Source organism: Apostichopus japonicus, chromosome 11 (assembly GCF_037975245.1).
Source record: "Apostichopus japonicus isolate 1M-3 chromosome 11, ASM3797524v1, whole genome shotgun sequence".
In the NCBI taxonomy this organism is placed as follows: domain Eukaryota; kingdom Metazoa; phylum Echinodermata; class Holothuroidea; order Aspidochirotida; family Stichopodidae; genus Apostichopus; species Apostichopus japonicus.
This window is the reverse complement of record NC_092571.1, coordinates 23,905,031-23,924,365: the sequence shown is the minus strand read 5'-3', so window position 1 is coordinate 23,924,365 and position 19,335 is coordinate 23,905,031. Positions and strand designations below refer to the sequence as shown.

Here is a 19,335-nt window from a genome sequence, read left to right as displayed (position 1 = left end):
AGAAAAGTAATTTTCTATGTGTTTTCAATGGTTAAACTGATATTATTCTGATCATTATTATTGTAACGACTTTTTGAATAATTCTAACCAATTTGGAAGGGTTATAACACGGAAAATGATTGTATGTTATTGGCATGCGATGTAATAACCGGTGCATGCATATATGATATGCAGATTAAGGTGTTGAACGCGCGCTATGCGCGCGAAAAATTTTGGTAATATTTTTCGGGCAAGTCGTTACAGCCCCCCAAATCAAATTGGGCTCCTACGCCTGTGGTAGTAAACATTTAAAACTTCCCGAAATATTTCATTCGACGTGGGTTTCGCTTTGTAAACTCTTTTTTGATTTAGAAATTTTTATGTAGAAAAAGGGCACATTTTTAATCTGAGGAAAAGTGGGGGGCACGTGCCCCCTGTGCCCCCCGGTTCCGCCGCCCTTGTGAGACATGCTTTTAATTTAGGTCTACTTCCCGAAAAACATATCTTAGCAAACGGGGCTGCTGATCGCCGTTTCGTTATACGTAACAGTCAGCTGGCAATTGTGACCCACGCGAAGAAATAAATTAGAGGTTAAATCTTTTCATTCAATATTGAAAATTTCTCAGCAATTAGTCACTAGGCCTACATGAACTTCGACGTTAAAAAAAATTGAAACTGTCACGTGACGCACAACAAGCGTCCCAGTCTAGCTTTCTCCATGTAGCCCTTTTCAGGAAAAGTCACTCAAGAAAGAACCTGGGCACGAAACCCAAACGATACAATTCCGACCTGATATAACTGATGCACTCTCAACCCCAGTCTCCTTGCATCGAGACCACGCTGACCGTGTGATAATCGTCACACATATACCACGAAGGAACAGATACGGCACATGATCTTAGCCAAAAGGCCGAGGTTATCCCATGGAGCTGTAAACAGAGCTCCATGGCCCTTCCACGCAAAGGTCATCACTATTGGACCCCATTAAATCACCGTCCAAGATGTTCAACATGAATGACAAGGTGTCGCAGCAGTAGTAAAATGGCCAGATAGCGATGTTTCATCGTAACTGGCCATTATAGCTAGCCTACTTAACATGCAATCATGACTTGCGGCAATATCAAAGATCTTAGGTCTTTGGCAATGTTGACAGCTTGCTTGATTTTGTATAAGAACACACGGTATATTTTCTGGCTACATACGTAGTGTTCCTTTAAAATTGACCTCTCACTAACCGAAGTACACTGCATGTACAGTGTGTGTTTCCCGGAAGAAACTTACTTCCTGGTTCGTATCGTGGGAAGCCAGTTAGTCACTCATGTAACAGCATATATGTACGATAAACAAGCACGGGTAATCCTACATGTGTAGTAGTCACGGGCCAAGGACTTGATAAATCATCAATCATCGCCAAGTGAGAAGCGCGAAAGAAAGAAACTTCGCTAATAAATAGTATTAGTAGAGATAACATTCTACCGTTTACAACTGGCTTGAAGCTTCTTTGAAGTTGGACATTTTCTTGACTAACGTCATTTTTGTGAGGTACTACCGTTATTAGCCTAACTTGTTAGCAACCATGAGTGAAACAGAAGAATTAGCAGCTAAGTTAGCACGTCGACAAGAACTAAACGAGAACGAAGATGCACCCAGGCACCATAGTACAGTTTTTAATCCTTATACAGAATTTAAAGAGTTTACAAGGAAGCAAATAAAAGAATTTGAACAGATGTTTAAGAAGTAAGTAAGAAATCCGAGGTACGTGGGTGTGGTGTAAGCACTGCTCGTTGGAGAGTAAGTAAGGTCTATTATACTATACACACAAGTACAGTAGGCCTATATGATTAACTTTTTTTTATAGTTAAACTGTTTATAGGATACAATGTTATTTATTGTTTAGGTCTAGTGACGATAGATAGTGTAGGCATGTAGGATTGTTAGCTGTTTGCTTGCTACTGCTAGGCACCGTATACTTTTGTTACATCATGTTGCCCACTGCAGAATGCACCCATTGGCTTGAGAATATTTGATCATAAAGTCAATGAAACATGTACTGTGGCCTCTAGTTGAACTGGCTCACATGACTTGGTGACTGTTTTTATGCAGTACTTATGACAAAGCTTTTAAGTACACCATGAACACTAAGTTTGATTTCTACTTCCATTACTTAAAGGTCATAATGTTTTAACTTCTTCACTCCACCCCATGCCCCCCCCCCTTGTTGCCAATGTTGTTCTAAAATCTTCCCTGGGGAGGTGCTGATTATCTCCTATATAGTGATACATGAAATGGGAAGGGGTTAAAGGCTGTTGGAAAGGGGAGGGGAGAATTTAATGATGTTAATCTTGCACTAGTTGGCTAATACTGACTTATCAGTCAAGTACTCCATGGTATTATTGTCCCCTACCTCCCACCCCCCCACCCCTACCCATGCATGCACACTTTCAATATGCCTACAGCTTCATCCATTTAGTCCATTCACTGATTGCTACTTTCTAAGTAGTAGCTAGAATCTGAAGAGAATGTTATTTCTGCTCAGAGTTAATTGCTTCATCAAAGATTGGTCAGTTAAGTGTTAAGACCTCTCTTGAAATCATGTATGTACACTGAAACAATAAAAGTTGTCTACCAAAACTAAAAGAAGCAAATCCATGGCATGCCTTCCTCATTCCAATGATGTCTCTATCTAAGTTACATACATAAAGAATACTTTTAAATACTTTATGCTCAATGTTTTACCCTTTATTTTAAATGCATAACTTTACAGCACTTGTATGTATCACGTAACTGGAGGTACAGTATTATCAGATTGTGGTATTGAATTACCAGAAGATTGTCACAGCTTCAAATTGGTATGAATTGAGAATAAATTTTTCCTACATATAATTCTGTATTACTCCTTTGATGAGCTGGTATTGTATATGTACAGGTACAGTATGCCCAATTGCATGCATTAACATTAAGATTTCAGTACAAGCATATTGTATGTATTTTAGATCCTCCTGCAAGCAGGAACTCGCGAAGAAGCCTCATTGGCTTATCAAGCCGAAAGCTAACCGTAGTCAGTCCCTTAGATTCATATTTAAAGTCCTTGATTATGAATTGTCAACAACTCTGTAACTGGACGACATACATTAATCATGGAGTGACTTGAACCGGGGACGTTATGATTGGAAGGCACCGGCGTTAACCACTGAGCTAACACTCCACAATTGTTTGTCTTGTTTGGCTTTCGGCAAAATGCAGGTCAACACATGTTGTACAGTCTAAGAATCTATACACTTCAAAGTGGGGACCAACCATGTACATACATGAGTAGGATAGTATACATGCCTTGGTGCAGGGCTGCAGGCTTTAATCTGGGAATTGTTAAGAGTGTGTTAACAGCTCCTTACATTGTCTAGTCAAATTCTTGCAGTTCAAGTGCAAGGTAAACAATGAGGTGACAATATAGATCAGACTATTGACAAAATGACAAGTTTAACTAACCAATGTTTACATTGCAGAGACTACAGTAGGTTTATAAATATCCATATATGTATTCCTTAATCTTTACAGCTTCTGCATGGTTTTGGTTTGATGAGCTTTTGTGGCTGGGGGAGGGAGGTGGATAGGTCGGCCCGGAGGGGCTCTGACTGTATAGAACCATCCGGGACAGTAATTCAAGACCTAAACCTACAGTAGTTCTCCACTGTAGCACTATGACAAATTATGAGACATTTCTATCAATTAAGCTAGGACGATATAAAAATGTCTGTAATGACCATAATGATGGTTACAGAACATTTTGTAATGTACAGTATATCATGTCCTATTTCTGTACAGGTTTGTTCATCTATGGGTATGAGGTCAAAAATTTGTTTATTTGAAAGTTGAAATTCAAGTTCAAAAGATTTGAAAAGCAACATTAAAACAAGAAAGCTTTCTGAGGAATGTTATTTTCGCTAACATTTGCAGTCTTCGTCTACTCTTGGTCAATGGCTAATTAAAACATACAGTAAAGAGCCTTTACGGATAACATTTTCGTTGAAGGAAAATTTTGCTTAATTTTCAGTGTTTTAAAACAATGCTTGCTCCTTACAGTAGTTGTTGACTTAAGTTAACCTTAAACTGTATTCAGTTTCTAGTATAGTACAGTATAAGTAAAATATTGTATGTCAGTATATATAAGGTGTGTATGATGTAGGTCTATTGCTTTGCCAAAGACTGCGTCGTCGAGGAAGTGATAAAGTTACCAACATATACCACAATTGGAATATGTATGTAAACAGACCTTGGCTGCATATCCGTTACAATCGGTGCAAGGGGTTTTACCCTCTTATTAGAATTTGGAACTGTTTGTATTTTGTATCGTTTGTATCTCCAAATTGCCTTAAGTGCCTCTGACCCGAGTGAATATTACTTCAGGAGTTACTCACATGAGTTGAAACTAATATTTATCAATGATAAGATAAGTCAGGGTTTAACTTCTGGCTGTTTTATTGTCCCCCATCACACTGTGAATGATACATATTCTGAATAATTGTATTACTATCTTTTAAAGAAGCAAGGCAAGATAATATCTTTGAACAGAAAAATTGGTTCATTAATCTTTTCATAAAGTTGGAACAATTGTAAATTATTAAAACATATGATTGTACATGTAATTACTTCTCAATGTTTAAGCCTTCATGAGACAACATGAATGTAACAAACGTTCGACATTTAATCTAATTTTAAGGTGTTTATGGAAAATGACATTAAATTCCAAAAGGTGGGATGGATAACAATCTTTATAGTGACCATCTTATTCACACAATCATTGCAAAATTTGTTACCTAGCCTCATTTCGTTTGCAAATACTGTATGATGTTTTTTTAAGGTCTACACACACCTATAAACGACATTGTCAGATAATAATCACTCAAATAGAAATCAGCTGCAAGTCCCATCACAGTCCATCAAAAATTGACCATTTTAGAAGACTTTCCTTTTTTCTAGTTTTATTGATGAATAAACATTAGCTAATTATGCACATTAATATGGTAAAGGGAGTGACTGCATTATGTTCTGTTAAATGTCATTCCTTTGTTTTTACAACATTCGTTTGAGGGACGCTGAACACAGGTTTGTGCCCTAAGGCAATTTTTTGAAATATTTTATTGTCTTCTTCGAAAAGAGGAACAACACGTTATTCAAATGATATGTAGGCGTGTAATTAGAGGTTAACCTAGTAAGGCCTAAAATAGGAAATTTTGGTGAGTGCAACACTCCACGTCATAGTTTGCATAATGAGTTTCCCAGATTATCAAAAACTTTCAACAGATTTTGAATGAGATTATCACATACAACAAATGTGTACTGAATGTGGGGCAAAATTGGCTAGATGTTCGTAGACCTTTAAAGAAAGCAGCTTTATCTAATAGCTATTTAAGCTTTAAAAGTTACAACAATCTGTGTTGTGTGGTGTTATTTAACTTCTGTACAACCACAGATTTATGTAACATGTAAGGCTTTGAAAGCTCAACGAGGAATTTAACTACTGTACATGTATGAGCTGTGTGTTATTTGATAGAATTGGATTGTTGTCTCTACTTTTCTCTTGTTTTATGGGTTTGTCTATCTCTCTGTCTACAGTATCTATCTATCTATCTATCTATCTATCTATCTATCTATCTATCTATCTATCTATCTATCTATCTATCTATCTATCTATCTATATATCTATCTATCTATCTATCTATCTATCTATCTATCTATCTATCTATCTATCTATCTATCTATCTATCTATCTATCTATCTATCTATCTGTCTATCTGTCTATCTGTCTATCTGTCTATCTGTCTATCTGTCTATCTGTCTATCTGTCTATCTGTCTATCTGTCTATCTGTCTATCTGTCTATCTGTCTATCTGTCTATCTGTCTATCTGTCTATCTGTCTATCTGTCTATCTGTCTATCTGTCTATCTGTCTATCTGTCTATCTGTCTATCTGTCTCTCTGTCTCTCTGTCTGTCTGTCTGTCTATCTGTCTGTCTGTCTTCTTATTCCTCAACAAATAGAATGTAAATAATTGGAGAATAATAGCTCTAGATGACACTGATGGCACAGAAATTGTTTGGCAACGCTCTTACAAGTCATTCTCAAATTATTTTCTCGGCCGTTGTGTTTAAATCCATTTCATTTCGATTCTTTGACAGGTATGATGTCAGCAACGACCACTTTATCGATTTTATGGAGCTGAAGTTGATGATGGAGGCATTAGGAGCTCCACAGACGCACTTGGGACTGAAGCAAATGATTAAGGAGGTCGATGAGGACAACGATGGTAAAATCAGCTTTAGAGAAGTGAGTGTTGTGATCAGAGGAGGGGACAGATCCCTGGGGCCATTTTATTTTTATTTTTGCAATTTCTCTTTATAAGTTTAGTTCTTCTTTTCGTCTCCTTTTCTTAGTTCTTTCCTTAATTCTTTGTTTTGTAAGTTATTTATGTACTCTATATACAGGGAGTGTAACACTAGATAAGCCCGCAAGGGTTTCTTGATACACTTCCTTTCACATTCCATAACTCTCTATATTCGCTACTTTTGTTGTATATATGTTGTGAAAAAACAAATAAATAAGCGGAAAAATTTTTTTTTTATCCGCGACGTTTTTCTTACTGTAGAACAAACTTGGGTCAAACGATTTGAAGATTAATTTGCCGGTAACTTAAATTGTTAAGTTTAATTATTTTTGTACCGAGCGATGGGTTAGTTACACCCAGCATACCGTAGGTCTGTTGGTGTTGCAGACTGTAGAGGTATGTCCTCTCTCTAGACTGTGCGTGGTGGGTGTGGACCGTGTGGCCTCTGATTTGTTCAATAATTTATTGGTGGAGTTTTCCATCACGACTCATTGACCACTTCCTTGAGTCAGTATCTTTCCATTAGTAATAACGTCTAGCACATCGTTGATGTGATTGGGTCTTGTAATGTACAGTACAGATCGTACCAGCATCATTGAGGAACCAGTTTATGTAATCTTCACTAAAGGTTGTTGTAGATTGTATAAGGGGATAGATTTCATGAGAATTTCTGTTGTCAGGGAGTGAATGAACCCTCAGTCCAAGTAAAGAGGTAATAACTCATAAACTAATGCATGCAGCCATACACTGCAGTGTTACCAATATACCAGCAAATCTCAAACTATAGGATATCATGAAATACAGATAACTTATGCACTCAAGCATTTAAAAAAATTTATATTCATTACCCCCCAAAAAAGGGGAGAAAAAAAAGGGGAGAAAAAAAATAAAAAATACATGTTTTGGCTCTACCTCATTACGTCTGAAAATGAAGAGCTGCGATACATTAATTTTTATTATTCTCTTCAAGATTCTTCAGTTTTAAGTTGAACTGCCTTTACACGTAAGAATAGGTCTGTGCAGAAAGTGGCAAAAGTGGAATTCATCTGGAAGCTTGAAAAGTTTTGCATTTCTGTCGTTTTGTGAGTTAAAGGGCATTAGAAAGAAATGTGAGGCATAAAGGAAAGGCATTTGGAAAGGAGGATCTGATCTTTGTGATATCAAAAAGTGAAAGGTAATTGGAAAAAAATTGGATCCAAATTACTGAGAGAGAGCAACGTACATTTACATTTCTGCTTCTTTTTTAGACTTAAAAACAAACATACGTGCAAGGAAAAGGAATATCTTTATGTTCTCTGAGAGACATGCAAAATATGAAAGAATAAGAGAGAGTTGTCCTGCCTCTTGTTCAGGTGGAGTAATTGGGATAATTACTTCACCTGCTAATCAAACTTTGTATTGTCTTTTTATGCTGGAATACTGTTGATAAAATACTAATGGAATTCTTTCTTTTTCGTCCCCACCTTTTCTTTAATTCAGTTTCTGTTGATATTCAGGAAAGCAGCTGCAGGGGAACTGGCGGAGGGCTCCGGTCTAAGCCAACTAGCTCAATTATCAGAGGTTGCCATCGAAGAAGTAGGAGTGAGTGGGGCCAAGGATTTCTTTGAAGCCAAAGTAAGTGTCCTCAGCTTGTTAATATATTTCAAGCAAACCCTGTCTTACCCTCCCCCCTCCATTAACCCCCCCCCTGTACCCATTACTCCATCCCTTCGAATTTTGCTGCTCTCTGATAGTGAAATGTGTAAAACATATGTGTCCTTCCTCAAAACTGTACAAGACGCTGTACAAGTCTTAGAGACAATACTGCTATACACTCTGTAGAATCTAATAAGGCCTTCCGTAGTGACGTGGGATAAACTTGATGCTTTCGGTTTTGGTTTCACTGACTATGGCAAAGAAACTTGTGTTATTGGTTAACAGGATTTGAGCTTGTACCTTAATACTTGGTCGTCAAATAAAAATTGCTTATTGAATTTGGTCAGCCTTCTATGTAGTACTATAATTTTATTGCACTGACTGAACTGTGTGTTCACAACAACATCCTGTATGTGATTCATCAAACTTGGAAAACCGAAAACACTTCAGCAATAAATTTATCACTGGCTTGTGAGAGGCTGACAAATGTCTAGGGGCCAGCAAAATTTTGGACTGACACGTTTCCTGACATTCCACGTACATGTTTGCCCATGTCCATTGCTGGTACTGTCACATATTGTTCCCAAGGTTTCCTGACATTGTTAACATAACTAACATTTATAATCTACCCAGAATGCATTGTACTTCTGTAATCACAAATTTTGCTTTGATGGTGAAATAATCACATACTGTATAGAGGAGCCCGAATACACACTCAATCATTAAAATCGTTAATCATTTCAAATTTATCGAATTCTTGGTTATGAACCTTTTCATGAATTATGGATCCAATCTGAGATTGCTTTGGTGTTTTGAGTAGATGCTATGCATCAGTAAACAATTCTTGGTGTAAATTAGAAACATCATCTACCTCAATCACAATGGACGAGTCTAAAAAAGATTGTTGAATATTTCTTAAATAGTGAGTCATCACTTGGTTAATTTCTGTTGACAATTAGTAAAAAATAAAATAGGTGCCACAAAGCAAGAGTCTCACTTTTTGAAAATAAACATAATTTGAAAATTAAAATTTAAGAAAGTTTTACGATCAAGTGAAATGTGAACGAATAAAATTTCCGACAACAAATTAAGATGTAACTCAATATGCTGCTTTAAGGTAGATACGTCTGTCAATATTATGTACAGTACTTGCTTTATTGACCTCTATCTTAGAGGACAGTGAAACTGAAAATCAATGTCCTCATTTAAATCAAATCTTGAAGATCATATATATAAATACAAATATAAAGCAGCTTTGTAACTGTGCCTCGGTCCACACATTGGCATGGTTTTTGAAATCCCGGCTAGATTTCCCGCAAACCTTTAAAGGAATATAGGCCCCAAATAATTGCACGCTATAATTGCTAGAAGTTTAAAAAAGTACTTTCCTGGAGGTCTTTACTCTCCAAATTGTTCTCAGACATTGTTAAGGAACACACAAAATGACTGAATGTCCCAGTGAGGAAAATTTCCTCAAAGGTTGTAATAAAAACAGATAAAGAATTTTGACCAAAGGTGACCATATTTGAATATCTAGCAAATTTTGGGCCAATACAGCATACCATTAAGGAGCTATGGTAGAACAGCGCAGTAAGTATACAGTGAGAATTATCGGTGTTACACTTTTAAATTAAATGCTAATATTGCTTCGCTACATGGGCGAGTCAGTTATTAGTATTGTATGCTTCCTTCTAGTGTGCCGTACATGAACGAAATGTGTGGGTTAGCAATGATTACAGTACCTGTGATTTGTGTTGGAATTCCCATACAAATTTATACAGACTTATAATGCTAAGGTTTCGTTTTACAACCCTCTTGGAGAAGTACATGTATCAGTGACAAATTAAAGTAATTTGTAACTAGTCTTGAGCAGCTAATTGGCAAGGACTTCTAATCTAAGCTTGCACATCAACTTAGGAAACAGGAACTGGCATTGTTGCGTATGTATCAGAGAGAACTAGTATAAAATTATTCATGATACTTTGTGCCTGAGTTCCTATAGACCCGAACTAAACAAAGCTGTTAGATCCAACTCTGCCCAAATAGAGTGATACAGTCATTAACCACACTTTGTAATAATTTATATTAGTACATAATAAAGTATCACCTGAGGTTCAATTGTCTCAGAAGGTCTTCTTAACCCTTCACTAACCTTGTCCTGAGAAACTAAACACTTAGTGATTACAGCTATGAAAGGTTGGTGTGAATTCCTTTCCACACCCACGCTGGTGATTTAATTTTCAACTCTCCCCGAGAAGCATATTTATTGAGGACACATTAATGATGTGTATGCTGCCATGCCTGTCTCGTAACTCTCTTAATAAATGAGAAGGGGTAATATAATAATATATTGATGGTGATCAAACCATATAAATCAAATGTTTAGTGTAGGCACTCAGTGATGGGAGGGCTTGTGAGTCAAACTCCAGAAGAAAAGTTGACATCTGGGGAACAGTCCAGCCACCGGGAAGGTAATTTTGTCTTCTTGTACGGCTAGGTACTCCTGGGAGGGTGGTATTGCCTAGGCTGGGGCAGCCTCCCAGTGAAGTCAGCTTCCACCATCCTCTGGCTGGCACAGCTCGATCGGTTAAAGTGTCTCGCATCTAGGCCGCATTTTTCCCAGGAGCAAATTTTACTTAGGCCTGCAAGGAAGCTTTCAAAACCCTGTCAATGTGGCCCCTTATGGCAACCTTTATAGCATGCAAAAATATGAAATATTTTAAATGTGGTTGGAGGGGGGTGGGGGGTGGAGAAGTTAGTCATGTGTAGTAAATATATTACAACACAACTGTTTGGTATAAAGCTTGTGCATACCATTTTGGCTCTTGTATTTCGCAGACCTGTAATATTTCTGTGGTTGTCATGGGTGTCGATACCTTCTTATTCTTTTGTTGCAGACTACAAATTGGGCACAAATTTTCACTGCAACCTCCATTAGCGATTTCATGCCCTTACCTGATTTGGAACAATTTCAAATCTTTTTTTTATACATGGATAGATAATATTTTTAATTATATTTTCGGATATTTTTTAACAGTAATTTTCATGGAGTTTTCATAGGTTGTCGGTGATGACTCCATTGGCTTTCAATGTTCTAAATTAACATTGGATAAAGGTGTCAATTTCAACAAGGCAGTGTTAAAGCTATTAATTTTATTGACACCTCCATGAATTATCTCTGAGCAATCTGCAGATGGGAACAATTCGCTAAATTGACTTTGATTGTAGAAATTTTCTGTCTGAATGGAGGCATTTCACAAAAGACTTCAACTTCAAATTAATATTTGGGAAATTATAACATGGTACTTAATATTTACACACGTGTTTGCATTGGAAAGAAGACCGTGTCAAATAGACAGTGTTGTAACTTGGAGGGACTGTATATAACAGACACGTTTTTTTAATAAAAAACTGATGATTTAATATGTATTGAAGATACAGTAAAGAAAGTACAAGCTGAAAACATTTGCGGCACCACGCAATGAAACGTTGATCATTTAAATATGTCGTCATACAATTTTATAGTTTGTTAAGTGTTGCATAAAAAGAAAGCCATAAATTTCCACCAACACCAGAGTCATAAATAACGTCATCATTTTTTTGTGGAACGTTTTGTATTTCATTTTAGAGTAATCATCTCTTAAACTTATTTGATTTTACAATCACCTTCAATAATAATAGCATACTTATAGGGAAATATTGTATAATGTATAGGCCCCAAATTGTAGGATGCTTTAATTGCTAGAATGTTCATAAAGTACTTTCCTGGAGGTATTTATTCTCCGAATTGTTCTCAGACATTCTTCATGAACCCACTGCATCTCCCAATGAGGTAAATTTTTCCCAGGGTGGTACTAAAACATGTAAAGAATTTGGACCAAAAGTGACCATATTTTGAAAATCTGGCATAAAGTAGGGTCAATACAGCCTGTATCCTTTAAAGTGTTTAAATCTTGTCTAGCAGTTTCAAAGGCTCTGATGTTTGTTCTCTTATAAAATAATATGGTTCCTCTGTTAAAACTGCTTTACATCTCTTTAATGCACTTGTACATGAATTTGGTAATTTTGTTCTGCTAAACCAGATAAAAAGTATTCTCCGTGCTTCCACAGCTTGCATTGTATGAGTACTATGTTGTAACACAGAATATTTATTCCATTCTTTGATACACATTGAGTACAGTCCTCTCATCACCTGATAAAATGACTTGTGAAACTAGAATGTTCTGTAACCCTCTTTGCAAACTCAAACTAAACTTATCTGTGGAACAAATGATTGTGTACGTTTTCGTTGAATTTTTTCTTACATTGTTGAAACTGTTTTATTGTTTGTTGGGGTGTATTGCCTAACATACCTGTTACACGTATACCTTGGTTTCCAATAGGTGTATGGGAAGACATCTCCCAGGGGGGGGGGGGAGAGGCAGAAGGTGCTTGCCTTGGAAGTTTGCCCTGATTGGCAAACAATCATGACATGAATTTTTGGTGAAATTCGCCCTGAAAAATTAAGTGCCAGTGCCCTGAAATTGGCAACTTTTTATGGGGGGGTTTATACAGGGGCCAGAGAGAGGTTGGAAAAAGCAGCAAGAGAGAACCACAATCTCATCATATTCCTAGAATGAGCCTTGGTAGGGTATTCAAGGCTTTAGGGGCTTGCCAACCCAATTAGTGCAATATCGTTGGCCGACTATTTTTACAGGCCGGACTGATATCTTTGACAGGCCCCGATTACATTACACCCATAGCACAGTACCGTATGTATGTCCAACTTTTAACTGTATGATGCCCTTCCCTGTGAACATTATGATATTTAATAATCAATAATGAAAAGGAATTTTATTATTGTGTGTGTTTTTTAATTGCATGCAGAGAATGCAGAGAATATTTCACTAATTTACTTCAGTGATATCTTCAGAGAAGGTCAAAAGACAGAAAAATCTCTCAAACAGCCTTCACTGATATTATGGATTGAAATTATGGTTTTTACTCTTCCCTTTCTTGTGGTTTATTCCAAGTTCATTGTTTTAATTAATTTATGGAAAATCTGAAGGCATTTCGTGAGCACTGTGTTTGCAGCTTTTTGCATTTTCACATGTTTCAATCAAAGTTAAACTTAACAGTCGATGACTCTGATCAGAACCAGAATTTCACAATTTCTAGCTCCTTGCTAATAAAAATATTCAACGGTTTAAAAAAATCTACTGGCTATAATCAAGTTCTCATGGGCATTTTATTGAATTAAAACACACATCAGTTACAAAACAGGCTTAAATGAGAGAAGTCTAATTAAATTTTGCTGATCATAGCGGCAATACAGGACTTGTGTTTGGTACTGCAATCATGCCGATATTTTGATGACTTACGATGATTGTCGACCAGATTACTTTGTTTTTAAAGTTCTTAATGTATACTGGCAGAAACAATACCAGTACCTTTTGTTTATTTCTGGCAACCAGTGAACGCCCACTGGAATTAAGCCAGTAATATAGCCGGAATTTTCGAGGTCTGCTAATGCGAGGAAACTAACTCGACCACGAAATCGTTGAACATGACCGAAACAGATGTTACTAGTCTGTTGTGTTTACTGTAAAGTGTCATATATGACTCACGGCATTGGGGAATCTCTGTGAAAACAAAAAGTCATTAAACAATGTTGTGTTTAGATCTATGCAAACATAAGACTGGCTCTGAATGTGTTCTCTCATTTCTGAGACCTCTTGTGCTTTTTTTTGGTTTTACAGGTTCAACAACTGAACTCATCCAGTAAATTTGAGGAGGAGATAAAAGCGGAACAAGAGGAGAGGAAGAAGCAGGCAGAGGAGGCCAAACTGAGGAAGCAAGCATTCAAAGAAAAACAAGCTGCATTCGGTGTCCAGTAATGGAAATAATCACATGGGTGGGGGAGGGGGGAGGGGTGATGGGGGTGTTGATTAGGGAGAGATTGGGAAAAGGTTAATGGGAGGAGGATGTGGAGGAGATTCATGTTGTGAAGGATATGAATAAACTCAAGTTATTTACTCCCATGATAAAACAACAAACACAAAAGCAAACCTTGGAACACTGAAACTGTGAACTGCTTTTCTTGTAAGTTTGAAGCTGTGATTTACATGTTGCAGATGTGGGAATGGAGATCATTGATACAGTTTTATACAAGAAGGAAAATAAACCTTGCATTTAAAACGAGCAGGATGCACTAATTATTGCTGTGGCTGTTCCAGTGATACTGTCATAGGAAAATCCACAAATGTTACAGTGACGTTTTCGTCTACAATAATCTGTAGAGCTTGCTATAAATTTAATCCATCATCTCGGAGCCTTTGTTCTTCCTTATTCCCTTTTGGCCATTTCTCGATCCTTCCTGTCGTAAAACTCATTCCTCATTCTTCAAAATTGAAAGAGATTGAGCATGAAACTAAAACTATGCAGAAATGAAGCTTTATTCCCATATTTTTCCTTTTTTTTAGTGTTTTATTTAAATTATGCTTTGCAAAGTCATCTTGCCTATTTTTTTGTCTAAACGAAACTGAAACATCCAAATAAACTTTTGCAAAAACTAACAAACAGTCCTGTAAGCTTTCTAAGTCTGTAAATGCTTCATTTAATAATTACAAAAAGGCCAGTGTTATGCAAATCTCACAGCTCGTTAACCAAACTGATCGTCACTGCAATAAGTCAGTAATTCAACTGTTAATTGACACCCACTCACTCACCAAAGTTGTCACAAACAATATGTCAAAATGCCTTAATTTCATTTCCCATGGTTTAAGTGAATTAAACGGATGTAGCATATGAATGTCCGAGTTCAACAGAACATTAAAGCGTTATATGCAAGAAAAACTAAAAGAATGGATGGTACAAAATATTAAAAATTGATTTAATTTTGTGATGCTCTTTGTTGGAAGTTTGGTGATACTGCAAAAGCTCTCTAGCTTACAGTAATTTTACTGATCTGGCTTAATTCATAGCTTCACTGATGGTCACACAGTCAGCCAGCTTTAGGTCAAATGTGGGTATGCACATCAATGTATGTTTGTCTGTGAGGTGGTGATATGCAAATGAGAGCTAGGCAGTCGATATGTAAACAAACGCATTATTAAAACTCAGCAAGCTTTAATCAATGGGGCACATATACAGTATTGTCGGTTTATTGATTTTAGCTTTAGTAGTACCTTAGTCTTTAACGCATTATTTTTGTCCTGGATATGCTGTGTATTTGCATTTACTAAATAAATAAAATTAGGAAAAATATAGCTTTAATCTGTGAAATGATCACTAATGTGAACAAGTAATGCAGTATCCATTGCAATCAATCACAAGTGTGTTTTGCTGATTTCCACTTTGCACTTGAAACAAATGATCTCGGCTGGGAAAATCCTGAGTAGCCGCTGTTATCAAATCAATGCAAACAGAAAAAGTATAATTTGTATTGAATCCATGACTGTATCATTGATTTGAACAATGCTGCAGTATCTATTGCTATAAGTACATCAACATAGGAACTGGCTTCTTCAAACAGGAAACTGTGTTGTCTTGTGATATTAGTGTGTCTGTTACGCTAGAAGCTAGAAATAGGAAATAGCTTATTGTGTTACTCATGTAAGAGGTTATAAAGTCAGATCGGTGTACGGAACATTGCACCTAATTTATGCGAGTAGATCAATTTGTCAACTTAACCACTACTGGTTTCCTTTAATTCTCTGAACTGAATGATATTATCTATCACCAATCGGGTAAGGAATTGGTTTAGACAGGAAGTTAATATCGTGTGATCTAAGCTTTCTTGGTACCAGCAGTCATTTTTGTGGCAAGGGGATGGGAGTATTTTCAACTTCAACTTAACCTTTTGATCTTTTATAAAGTGTCGCTAAATTTTGCACACTCAATTTATAACATTCCATGCTGATTGTTTGCCTTCTTCAGAGGAGAAATTACGTTATATCAAGGAAACTGGTTATGTATCTTACTTTTTTCCCAATTCCCACTACTCTGCTCTATACATTATTTCAGTCATTGTTTAGGGTTTTTTATGAACTTTTTCTTATCTAGAAAGGTGTACCAAACTAGCTAGTTTGTTAGTTTAGACAAAGTACCAACAAATTTATCTGTGATTCCTGTATGTAAATTAGGCTAGGCTTGGTATATCTATAATCAATGTGTGTGTTAGGTCAAAGGTAAATTTGAATGTTTGTTCTTTAAGCTGAAGCATCACAGATTTTAGTTATAGCTGTAGTCACGGTGACATAAATGCAACAGAACATATTCTGTGAAAATGTTATTGACAAAGAGAAGAGTTATTTGGCTAATGCAAGCATCATATACCCAGTGACCAGAATTGCATTGCAAAAATCTATGCCAAATGTGCAAATTGCTATGAAAGTGAAAACATGTATAGCAGTGTTTGTACACATGAAACACACAAGTGACTGCAGAGTCTTCAACTCTGCTCCACACAATTGATAATGCAATGACTTTTCAAGAATGAGATAATATAGAATAACGTGTCTTAAAAAATTGGAGTCATGTTAATTGGAGTCCGTTCAATAACGATCGTACAAGAAGCATTAAATGCATTAGATTAGGAGCAACCTAGCAAATTCTAATGTAGTACTCAGTATGATGTACCTCCCTTTATAAATTGGACAAAACCATTCCATAATGGAGTGCTTTCTTTTCCTTTTTTTTTAAAACATATTTCTCACGGTGACAAGTAAACTTATGCTGTCAGCCACTTTACCGTTTGGGTCTCCATATTGATCCATGATGTTTCAGCCAAAGCTGTATATGTTTTGTTCTGTACATTTTATGAGTTGATGAAAAAGGTAACATTTCTATTAATGTAAAGTATTAATAATGGCCCATAATTTCACATTTTGAAGTTACTTATTACTGTCCCACAGTCTGTTCCCATATTTGTGATAAAAGAGTTAAGAAACCCAGTCCCCCCCCCCAAAAAAAAAAAGGAATAATATGTTAACATATAAAAAAAAAATTGATTTCTTTGTGTAAAGAAACATGGTTGAATATTTTTACTTTTTCTCTTGAATTATAAAAATTGTTTTAAGATAAAAGCAACAGATTATGTCTTAAATTATGAATATTGTGTAAATACCTCATATGTTGCTTATTACTGTGAGGTGCGATTTTAAATTTACTTTAGTTTAACTTTATCTGTTTATTTAAGCAGCTGTGTGGGTATAAATCATGGAATTGAAGGGGGAAAACGCGAGGCGAGGGCAAATTGTACATTCCCATTGACGTTAGCTTCAACACTAGAAGGGGCATGTGTGCACTTTCAGACATGCCATCAAAGGTTTTGACTCTCCAAGGGTAACATTATCATTGAATATTAAAGAAGGCTGGTACATGTAACTCTAATAACCTGCCATATTGTTATATTAAATATTATAATTCTAAGACTGAAAACCTAGTCAGCTTTTGTGAAAGTAGCCCATCCCCAGCAACCATCACTATTAAATGCTCTTCACTTTTTCTTTTATTTCAATGCCTGCTCTTAGCCAAATCAAAAAGGAATTAGGGGAGGTGGTAGAAGGGGGTGGGGGAGGGTAAAGGGAGACCGAGGACCGAGACAATCTTGACAAGGAATTGTTGTTTTACTGTTGTGAATGAATGTGATTTGACCAGTCATTAAAACCTAACAAATTCTTGCTTCCCTAAATTCTTGCTAAAATTTTTGCATTAATGTTTTTGCCAGTAACTGATATTACATATTTATTAAAAGTGACATGTTTACTGTGGACTGTTTCATATACTCAAGATTTTGTAACCATAGCAACTACAATGTTGATGTAAATGATACAGGTAATTAATATATGAACACTTTTCTATTGCAAATTTTGGGACTTCCCAAAAGGTTCATATGAAAAAGAGGAATTTTCATCTTGTGTTTAGTCTAAACTATTCCCAATTTTACTTGAAAAGAGCAAAACAAATTGTGACAAGAACGTGATTCAAGCAATTACCTTATAGCCCTTTTCTCCATAACCGTTAGAGTGATCAATGGTTTGACAGTGACAAAAATCAAAGATTTTACTGTAAATTTTTTGGGACAAAAAACTTTCCTTGTGGGGCAGAGAGTTTCTGCATTTGGCAAAGATGGTTAGTAAGTCCCCAATTATGAGCATCTCAGTGGTTGTAGCCACGTAGATATCTTTGTTTATAGACTGAGGTAAATCCATTTATGTGTGAACAAGTGTGTTGAGTCAGTTTGGGCCCTGGGGTCATTTGTATTGTTCATATATTATATATTTTTCTGACCACCGCCAGATATTCCTGTGCCCCAAAATTGACCCCTGGCTCATCAGGCCTGTATTTTTTAAGAATGTTGTAGTAAGAATGATGCAAAATCTATAACCCAGATGGAAAGATGGCTTCATTGAAGAGATCACCTTATCCACTTTCTGGATTGAAGATAGAGAATTGGTCTGTTGTTGGTTTTTTCAACAAAAAAATAGACTCCAATATGACCTTTAGGAAAAGTATATTTACTATATTTGCTGCAAATATTTTACACAAAACTTTTTTGAGTTTTTCATTTCTTGATGTGCCAGTTTTTATTTAATTTAAAAAAATGCTGCATGTTTTAATCATCAAAGGTGCTGTGCTCGTTTATTCTCAAAAAATATATATCATGGTGCACAAAGGCAGACTGTTTAATTAAAAGGGAATCGCAAATTGGCGATATTCTGTATCATATCTTTTCTATAACTTTTGGTTAGCTGCTTTGCTGATATTCCGATTGTGTCTTTTAGATTTTTATTGTTTCAAAGTTATAATTTCAAACGTATCTTTTCAATTATGTTTCTCCATTTAAAGTGTAATTGCCTTTTTTTAATTCAGTGGTAATGGATTTAAGACAAATTATTACTTCTGATCAGCAACAATGCCAAGAGGGGTTACAATGAGGTTGGGGGAGGGCAGGGTGGTTGGGTTAGAAGGGAAGAAACATCTCCATTTCATCATTTGTCTTTGACAGGTGACACTCAATAGTGTTTTGTTAGGCACCCACATCTTTACACTTGGTCACCGACTTCGTTGGTCACAAGTGACCATTGTATCAGCGAAGTAATATGACAGAAATTAATTCTCAACTAATAATGTCAATGTGAATAGAATTGAAAATTTTTACAATTGTGGTTTGGTCACTTTCACAGGAACCACCATTCTTCAGATTATAGTGCACAAATGCAACAGGGGAACAGAATAAGCTGTTTTTTCATTTTCGCACATTGTTGCACAATGTTACAATTTACCATGCAATGCTAACAGTTTATAAGAGAAAATTTCAACATTTATTTTTTCTACTACAAATATTAGAGAATCAA

At 36.1% G+C, this 19,335-nt stretch overlaps 1 protein-coding gene across 1 annotated transcript; it reads left to right on the top strand.

The window, feature by feature from the left end:
• The first annotated feature begins 1,283 nt into the window (after positions 1-1,283).
• LOC139975749 (EF-hand domain-containing protein D2-like) lies at positions 1,284-14,176 on the top strand. The gene is made up of 4 exons (XM_071983881.1): positions 1,284-1,716; positions 6,156-6,303; positions 7,841-7,975; positions 13,735-14,176. The coding sequence occupies exons 1-4, from the start codon at positions 1,556-1,558 to the stop codon at positions 13,870-13,872; spliced, it is 582 nt and encodes a 193-aa protein (XP_071839982.1). The 5' UTR covers positions 1,284-1,555; the 3' UTR covers positions 13,873-14,176.
• The last annotated feature ends 5,159 nt before the right edge of the window (positions 14,177-19,335 follow it).

What these genes read in the sequence shown, in the direction of transcription:
- LOC139975749 (XM_071983881.1), top strand. Translation starts at nt 1,556, where the DNA reads ATGAGTGAAACAGAAGAATTAGCAGCTAAGTTAGCACGTCGACAAGAA. An exon ending in TTTGAACAGATGTTTAAGAA is followed by an intron (nt 1,717 to 6,155) that starts GTAAGTAAGAAA and finishes ATTCTTTGACAG; the next exon opens with GTATGATGTCAGCAACGACC. An exon ending in GTAAAATCAGCTTTAGAGAA is followed by an intron (nt 6,304 to 7,840) that starts GTGAGTGTTGTG and finishes TCTTTAATTCAG; the next exon opens with TTTCTGTTGATATTCAGGAA.